The sequence below is a fragment of the Strix uralensis genome, chromosome 14 (genome assembly GCF_047716275.1).
Source record: "Strix uralensis isolate ZFMK-TIS-50842 chromosome 14, bStrUra1, whole genome shotgun sequence".
Classification (NCBI taxonomy): Eukaryota; Metazoa; Chordata; class Aves; order Strigiformes; family Strigidae; genus Strix; species Strix uralensis.
The window spans coordinates 23,980,853-23,989,508 of NC_133985.1; the positions used below are offsets into that span (position 1 = coordinate 23,980,853).

The 8,656-nt window shown below is 50.3% G+C and overlaps 1 protein-coding gene across 3 annotated transcripts in view; it reads left to right on the forward strand.

The window, feature by feature from the left end:
* The window catches only part of STK32A (serine/threonine kinase 32A), a 29,068-nt gene extending 21,181 nt beyond the window's left edge, over positions 1-7,887 (forward strand). For 2 of the 3 annotated variants that reach the window (XM_074883450.1, XM_074883453.1), the window contains 6 exons: positions 1,800-1,897; positions 3,677-3,793; positions 4,627-4,752; positions 5,712-5,840; positions 6,168-6,232; positions 6,621-7,887. In XM_074883450.1, the coding sequence (XP_074739551.1) occupies positions 1,800-1,897; positions 3,677-3,793; positions 4,627-4,752; positions 5,712-5,840; positions 6,168-6,232; positions 6,621-6,714 (629 nt within the window). In that variant the 3' untranslated portion in view covers positions 6,715-7,887. The remainder of the gene's footprint in view (positions 1-1,799; positions 1,898-3,676; positions 3,794-4,626; positions 4,753-5,711; positions 5,841-6,167; positions 6,233-6,620) is intronic. The other variant, XM_074883452.1, reaches the window with a different exon arrangement.
* The last annotated feature ends 769 nt before the right edge of the window (positions 7,888-8,656 follow it).

Consider the following 8,656-nt stretch of genomic DNA (forward strand, 5'->3'; position numbering starts at 1 on the left):
TAAACAAAAACACTCAAAAGTATTTCTGTACAGCCAACACAACCCCTCCCACACAAAATACATACTTTCATATACAGCAACACTCTCTCAGACCTAAATAATGTGGCCTCTCTACAGCTGTTGCACAGCCAAATGCCTTGGGGCAATCCCCTGGGAATCTCCTTTTTATCAAGATGACCAAGTTGGCCTTTCACCTTTGCATCACCGGTGTGATCCTTTTAAAAAGGCAAACATGCACAGAAAAGAAAGCAGGGCTGCCTGAGTTTTTTAGAGCAATTCTTGCCTCCCAGCTCACACAAAAATCCTACAGTACTTTTTTTCCTCACTCTCAAAAGGGAAATCTATTGGCCAAGAAAGAACATTTCAGCCTGTGCCTCCACCCACTTCCTATTAGCCCGGTAACCTCCTCCTAAAAAGCTGTGGTGCTCAGGCTTCGTTCAGTTAAAATTTGCTTTTCCCTGCCAAGGGTGCAGTTGGCACGATGTCTGCGTTTACACTGCATATTAATGTTTCTACAGAGCTGCTTTCATTCACTGTGTGAGGCTGTGTTTAGGCTCTGCCAGATTGAAGTACTTGAAATATGAACAAAGAGATGTGAGTGGGATGGAAACAGCTTTCCAACGTGAAGATCTACTGAGCAGAGCAGCTTTCTGGGGGAGGCGAGGAGATACTCGGGCCAATTTTATGGTTGGATGCAGTGAATTCGGGTTGGTCCTTATTCCAGAGGCTATTAACTGTGGGATAACAGGCAAGTCCTCTGTCAGCAAAAGGAATTTATTCTTTCTGGGCTTTGGGGGCAGAGAAGCACAGAGAGATCCATGTGGAGGGGATGGTGGGGCTCTCGGGTGCCCCGGGAGCAGGAGCACAGCAGCGCTGGGAGGGCTCTATGCTGGGACAGTTGGAGTTTTAGTGCTCTGTACAACGTAGGAACTGAGTTGGGTCTGGTGAATCTCTTAGTGATTATAGGAGTTAGAATAAAGCATTCTGTAATCCAAATGAATTGGATTGCGCTTGTTGAACGTTAAAGGTTCCAGTTACAAAGGGGATAGCACACCTGTTTCTTAAGGCCATCCCATCATTTACATGCACTAATCAATTAAGTTTTGTAACAGTCTCCTGAAGTAGAAGTTACTGACAGTCCCATTTCACCGGTGGGGAAAGGCACAGAGGAGCTGAAGCACTTGTTTGGCTTTTAACACAGTAGAGAATGTTTCACACCGTGCTAATTGCACGTGTAATGAGCAGGGTCAAGGTTAAGGGGTGTATCTGTTCCCAGGGCAGGCAGATATCTGGGCTGAGCTGGCATGCTGGGATCTGGGTCAGGCCTGGCTCACACCCAGCCGGGCTCAGTGCCATGCGGGACGCGAGGTCGGCCGGTCCTGCTGTGAGCTGCAGGGAGCGGCCACAGTCGTCAGCGGGGGAGATCAGGGTGGTTTGCACATGCGGGGTTTGCTCTTCTCTCCGCACCGAGGCTCCTCGGAGTGGGATGTTTCTGTGCTGAGGCTGAGACAGCGGGCGAGGAACCTGACAAAGGCCAAAAGGTGAATTGCTGCAAGGAAACCTGTGCATTCTGATTTGTGTCCACCTCAGCGGTGTCTCGGTAAAGGACCAGTCTACCAGCCATATGCCATTGGTTTGAAGAAAAAAACTGAAATGATCAGAGGTAATGAGTATTATGCTGATTTGTGTCCTAGGCAGACTAGCGGGGATGCTCTCTGTGGCATGGATCAAGCGTTCTGTGTTGCTCGTTTCCACTTCCATTGCAGCAAGGCAAACTTTCCTTTTTCTGTGTTTCACAGCACCTGAAATGTTTAACTCCGTGAAACCCACCGGCTATTCCTTCGCCGTGGACTGGTGGTCCTTGGGAATCACTGCCTACGAGCTGCTCAGGACCCGGGTACAGTGCGCGCGGCTCCTGTCCCATCCGTCTCTTTCCTCAAACACTCTGTTGGAAAGGTTAATGCTTTGTAACAGGGGTGAAGGGGCCGAGCCAAGTGCAAGGCTTGAAGGGTTATTACAGCATAGAAAGCAGAAACCGCACCTTTGCCAGGGTTCTTGTGATCACGGCTAAGAGCTCAGAGAAACGGTCACAATACAGAACAGTGTGTCACAACGGTTCCCTGCTGTGCCCTGGGGTTGGTGTAAGCTGGGCAAGGCAAACAACTGACAACTCCCAAAGTTTGGGCCACAATATGATTTACTTTGAACTCCCATCCTGCAAAGAAAAAAAGAAAACTTGAAAAAAAAAAATCTCATGGCTCTTATAGTAAGAGTGAGCAGTTTGAGCAAAAGGAAACTGCAATGTGTAAATTATTAATAAAGCACAATCCCTGCCTGTCATGTCAGTGCTCTGCTTCTAACTCAGGTAAGGTTGGGGGCCTTGTAGACAGACAATCAGGTTAGTGTTTTGGAACTGTTGTGTAAAAAAAGTGGGACAAAATTGTTTAAATTACATTCTTCTAAGCAAAAGCTTGTTTAAAATCTTGTGAGGCTAGGAAACTTCTTCTTTCAGTATGAGTGTGCAAAACATGTTTTTAAGAAACTCTATCATCATTCTTTGCAGAATGCCTAAAAAAATATTTTGATGAATATATTTTGAATAACAGATTTTCAAATGAAGTTGCATATCTTGAATTGTGAGTGATCAAGTTAGTACACATTAAGGGGATACGGTTGTGACCTGTTGGGTAGCTGATGCCATGTGCCCCCTGTAAGCCTATTTGTGTAATATTTGAGTTTTCCGTTTGTAATGTTCAGTGGATGGCAGGACTGTTCATCACGTTGGCTTTTGACTGGCCGGCACTATTCCCAAAGGTGGGAGCGGAAACGCCCTTGGGTGTTCAAACCTGAGGGCAGAGCCGTGGTGAGATGGTGGCACCAGTGGCAGTTACTGCAGGGGGTGGTTACCTCCAGGTCCACCCAGTGCCGGTACACGTTCAGCACAATGATTTGACCTTGCAATTTATAACTAGTATTTTTCAAATGTACTTTTAACACCCTCACCTCCAAAATACTGTAAAAATCTGGGAATCAAACATCTTTCAAAATGGAGACCCCCTACCATCGTCCATTGTCCCTCTGTGCGAGGCAGTGGTGCTGTAGCTGGCGTTGCCCGTGGAGGTGACGCTCCCCACAGGGTGGCAGGGGCTGTGCGTGCCCGTCGGTTCAGACCGGCGCTCGCCACGCAGCCGCGGGCTCCTCGCAGACGGCTCAGCGCCGTTTGCCGCGGCACCGCTTGCGGGGCACCTGCGGCCTGGTTCCCACTCCTCTGCACTTGTGTCATCTCCAGCGTGAGTGAAGAACTGGGACCAGTGACACATTTTACAGGGAATATTGGGAGTGCTCTAACCACAGCGCTATATATAGAAAATCCTTTCTGATAGCCCCTGAAGATACAAACGGTGAAAAGGCCAAGCAAACCCAAGCTGGCTGATGACTCTAACCTTTGGGCTTTGCCTCCTGTCTGTGCTCATTAAACATCTAGCTGTTATCGTTGTTATTGCTGACATTATTATTTTTATTTCAACTGAGCTATGATCACACAGGGAGAGACTTCCAGCGGGAGGCTTGGGGAATGTACAAAGAGACTTTGAAGCTTTTTTGCTCTGAAAAGATTTCCCAAGGAGTCTGAAAAAACAGATAAATTAAAATGCTTTCCTTATGGCATTTTTCACAGAGGCCGTATCACATTCGCTCCAACACTTCCATAAAGGAAATGGCTCACATGTTGAGGACGGCGCCGGTGATGTACCCCGCCGCCTGGTCCGCGGGGATGGTGTCTCTGCTCAGGAGGGTGAGGGCGGCCCAGGGCTGGGAGGCGTCGCTCTGGGCACGGCCGAGAGCAGCCGCGTCCCTCCATTGCGCTTTGCAGTAGATCGTGGGGAGTCAGACTGTGTCCAGAGCCAGCAGCGGGGACCCTCAGAGGGCACCGCCTGACAAATCCTGGCCTTAGCGCGGGGGTGTGGTGACCGGGGAGCTGCGCTGGGCCCGGTGGCCGGGGCTGAGCTGCTGGGAGGCACCTCCTCTAAGGGCACACGCAGCCTCTGCTTCCAGAGCTACTCCTCTACCCTTACCTCTCTGCAATGACATAGCTTAGAAGTAGGTATTAATACATGTGTCAATACATTTGGAAAAAAAAAGCGCTTTTAATTTTTAAAAAACATTTTTCCCAGTAATGAAGAGATTTGCAAGAAGTGCTGATACTATTGAAATCCTTTGACACCATGTGGTTCATGCACGATTGAAATTATTTTTTAATAAAGCTGTTATCAAAATTGCTTCAAAATCATTACTGGAATCATTTTGAACCTGGAGTCACATTTGAAGTGAAGCCATATCTTCAATAAACAAAACTATTGCTTGACAGTGTCAGACACTGTTTGCCGGCAGTGGCAGCAAAGCTGAAATACTGAATCCAGCGTAACAGCACTAGCTGCAGGTTTTGGAAAATATGCAAGTAGTTTTCTAATTTTCAAATAAGTGTAGGCAATAAAGTAGTATTAACGTAGCTTTCATCTGTTTTTATCTGGTGTAACTCTGCCACAGACACACCTGTATGTACCTAATCTCTGATTCCGCCTCTCAGGGTCTCACTTTCTCACCTCTTCCATTTAACTCTCGCTGCAGTTGCTTGAGCCAAACCCCGAGAAGCGTTTTTCTCAGCTGAAGGATATCCAGGACTTTCCATATCTGTCAGATGTGAACTGGGATGCTGTTCTCCAGAAAAGGATAACGCCAGAATTCATTCCCACGGTGAGGCAATTTGATTTGAAGAGGTTCTCAGCGTGCCCAGGCGTTACACGCTGCAGCCCGTCCCCGCGCCGGGCACCAGGTCCTGGGCAGTGCTTACAGATTTGCACAAGAGCATCAGCTGTCATAAGGGACTGGGGAAAAGAGAGGCAAGGGCAAAATTCTCACCCTCCTCTGGGTGTAATAAAGAGCAATGGGGGATGGCTACAAAGTGTGGGTGCCCCTTGGTCTGCTCTGTTCATAATATTCCCGGCATTTCTGGGTGCAGAGCTGGTCCATGGCACTCTGGGTGAGACACGCACTGCCCCATCCTCAGCAGCCCCGCTGCCCCCCAGCTCCTCAGATGCAGAAACCCAGCGAGCAGATGTAGGCTCATTAGCCTGCAGGTCACCTGCCATTTTATCATCATTGTTTCCTCCTGTAAAGACTCTCCCTAACAAGCCCGTTGTTCATAGTAAAACAACACATACAGTAGATTAATGTTTCTGATCCTTTTTTAATTAGTTTAAAACAGCAGAGAAATAACATAACCCTTAGGAAAATAATCCAAGGGCTGTTGTGTACAGCGTTACTCCAGCTGCTTTTTATCCAAATAAAAGGTGGGCTAAATGATGAATATTTGTTAACTGTATGGATTTTCCCCCTCTGTTGCTGGTTTTCTCTCTGGTGGGTTTATGCTTTAAAACCAGTTTTGCAGGCTGCTGCGCTCCTCAGCAGCAGCACAAACCAGCTGAGACACAACCGTGTCCTCGTTCAAAAAGAGCAATTGTCCCACCTTGCCAGTGTCCCCTGGCTGAAGGAACTGATAAAATAAGTGAGAAGTGCAGCAGGTGTTCTGGCTCTGTGTGCAGTTGTAATTAGTTTATTTTTTACAAAATTCAGCTCCCAGATGCAGTCCAATTTATAAGAGACTCTTCTAGACAGGCTCTGATCACTTAAGGCCACCTCTCTTTCCCCTCCAGAAAGGCAGACTGAACTGTGACCCAACCTTTGAACTGGAAGAAATGATCCTAGAATCCAAACCTCTTCACAAGAAAAAAAAGCGCTTGGCTAAGAAGGAGAAAGACACCAGCAAAAGCAATTCCTCCCAGGTGAGAGCAAGCAGGTACAAGCATGTGGTCAAGGGAGTCTCTCATTTTCCAAGAAAGCTGATTGCCATCTAGCACAGCCACAGCAAACTAAACAGAGCAGTTTTTCCCTTGTGACCAGCTTTATCCCCAGACTCTTCTGCATCTTCCCTTTGGTGGAAGGCAGCATGTGTAAGCACCAGTTTTGTATGAGGAGGGTTAGTGCCGTCCTTCCCACTCTCCATACCTAAAGATACCTCTACATCTCCTTGAAACTGTCCTTGTAATGCCTTTCTGTGTCAACTGGGAATTTATTCCCCATCTCTTTATTTTTCTGTTTGAATGTGGAAGGCCTGCCACCTTCAAAAGCACCTAGAGATGCTCCAGAGGGACTTCATTGTTTTCAACAGAGAAAAGTAAGTACTGGTGCAGAGGAAGCACAAGAGACTGGCCCTTGCCAGAGACTTTTGCAGACCTGGGCTTTGGGCAAACGCTGCAGATGTGGTTTTAAGGAGCTCACTGATGAGGCTGAGGAGAGCAGGTGCCGGTGGCTGCTGGCTGAGCTGTCCTCGAGGCAGAGCGCTGGGCCCAGGGCCACAAATGGCAATAACTGCCCCGTTCCTGCAGGCAGAGTGTCGCTGGGGGATTGGGGCTGGGGGGATCAGGGCCCAAGCACAGCCCCTGTGGGGCTTGTGGCAGCTTGTGCCAGGGATCAGGGTGCTCCCAGGCAGCCGTACCACTGTGTGGGCCCTGGCACGGCCTAGCCTTTCCCTCACAGCTCGACCGTCCCTTTCTCTCCCTAAGGGTGAGGCACCGCCGCAGCGACAGCCAGGAGACCATAACGCTGCCCAAAAGCAGAGGCACGTACAAGGAGGGCAGCCAGAACAACCACCTCTGAGAGCAGCATGGCCCTGCCGGAGCGTTCCTCGTGGGCCAGCGCACACCCACCCGCACCCCTGCGCAGCGCTGGCCCACGGGATGCTGCTGGTAGCCCAGGGCAGGGTGGCCGTGCGGGAGCTGGGGCACCCGCTGCCTCTGCCTTCCACCCCACAGCCTGGCCGTGGGGGGAGAGGCCGTGGGAGCTGTCCCCGCGATTTGCTGCCATCAGTTAGACTGGGATCCTGTTATTTTGCCTTTCTTGGTGGCAGGAACGTGACCGTGTGTGAAGGGATGAGGTTTCAGTAGTCACCCTCTTGGCTTGGCTAGCGTCACAGCCCGTGGTGGCGACTGCCGTGTCATCGGTCCCCAAGATGTCATCACTGGTGTCGGTCGTGGTGGCGGGTCTGTCGCAGCGCTGGGGGTCCCAGGACCCCGCACGGGCTCATGGGCACCTGCTCCAGGGGGAAGAGGCTGCTCCCGGCTGCAGGGTCTCTGCTGGTGCGTTGCAACGAGGGTGGCCTTTGCCAGCGCCCGTGAGCGGGGGCGCGGAGGGATGGAAGGGGCAGCGACCGCCTTCCTCGCTGGGAGGAGGCAGCAGAGGTTTCCTGTCCGTGTTCCCTCTCCCCACGCTGGTTCCTGTGCCTGTTCCCGGCAGAGCCGGGCTGCGGTGGTGGGTGGTCGGAGCCTGCAGACGGGTGTGGAGGTGACGAGGTAACGACCAGGCACTGGTGAATAACCAGCGTCCAGATGCTTTTCCAGGCCAGCCTGAAAAACCCACTCATCAGCACATGAAACTGCTGCAGCTCCCTGAATCCGATGGGGTTTGGCTTCCAGCACCAGAGGTAAAGCTGAATATGTTTTTTTCATCTCTCTGCCATTGGAATCGTGCTTGATCTAGTGTTTGCAGGACCAGCTGTCCTGGTGTGGGCCTTGCCAAGGCTGAGATTGGCCAAAGCCTTTCTATTACGGGCGAGCTGGGACTGATGCTGTTATTCAGATGCTTTGGCAGACCCAAGGTTTCACCTCCTTATTCACCATTTTTCCTGTTCTCAGCAATACAGTGACGAAGCATTTGCCTCCCATTTACCCAAAGCTGTTCTTTCTATCACCTGTGCCTTCCTGTCTGCCTAAATCTGATCAACTCAAAAAAAAAAAATAATAAAACCAACAGCCAATGAAGGGCTCCTTCCCAGTTGCTCAGAAGTCGGTGTTACTCCAGCGGTCGCTTGCATGGGGAGGCAGCACGGGTGTGCTGAGAGCTCCCAGGGAGGGGGGTCAGAGCACCGCTGGCGTTTTCCACCCATCCTCTGCTCTTTGCGCAGCCCCACACGGGCTGTGGGGCCAGGGGGCTGAGAGGGACATGCCAACAGCTGTACCTGTCCCCTGCCCTGGCCCAGCCGCCATCGCCTGGCCCCAGGGCAGGCAGGGACAGGTTCACACTCCAGAAATGTGTGTGCGGGCCCAGGCGAGGACCCGAGCCCGGCTCCTCGCTGGGGAAGGATCCGCTGCTGCAGAAATGCGGCTGTAAGGCCGACCGCAGGAAAAAACCCTTGAGAACAGAAATGGTAAGAACATTGCAGCTTTAAAAAGTCCCCAGAGACTTCTAAAACCATCTCCCCTTTCCCCTCTTCCTCTGTAAACAGAGTCACAGTCTCAGCTTAATCACTACCAGGCAACAGGGAAAAGCTGTAATTACTTGATAGCAGAACTTGACAAAACTTCTAAGTATGAGCAGCCTTCCCCACCCCTGGCACAACTATTCTGGCATGGCCCCTGAAGGGCTGCTGCATGGACAACTTGTCCTGTCTGAGCTGCAGGCATGTAAGAATAAATATTTCAAGGTCAAATACTTAAGGAAGAAAAAAGAAAAAAGTATTTATTTAGCACAGCCTAAATTGACACTTAATTTTTGTCATATTTGAAAACCAATCAAGTTCTTTTTTGCATGCTTTGCAAGCTTT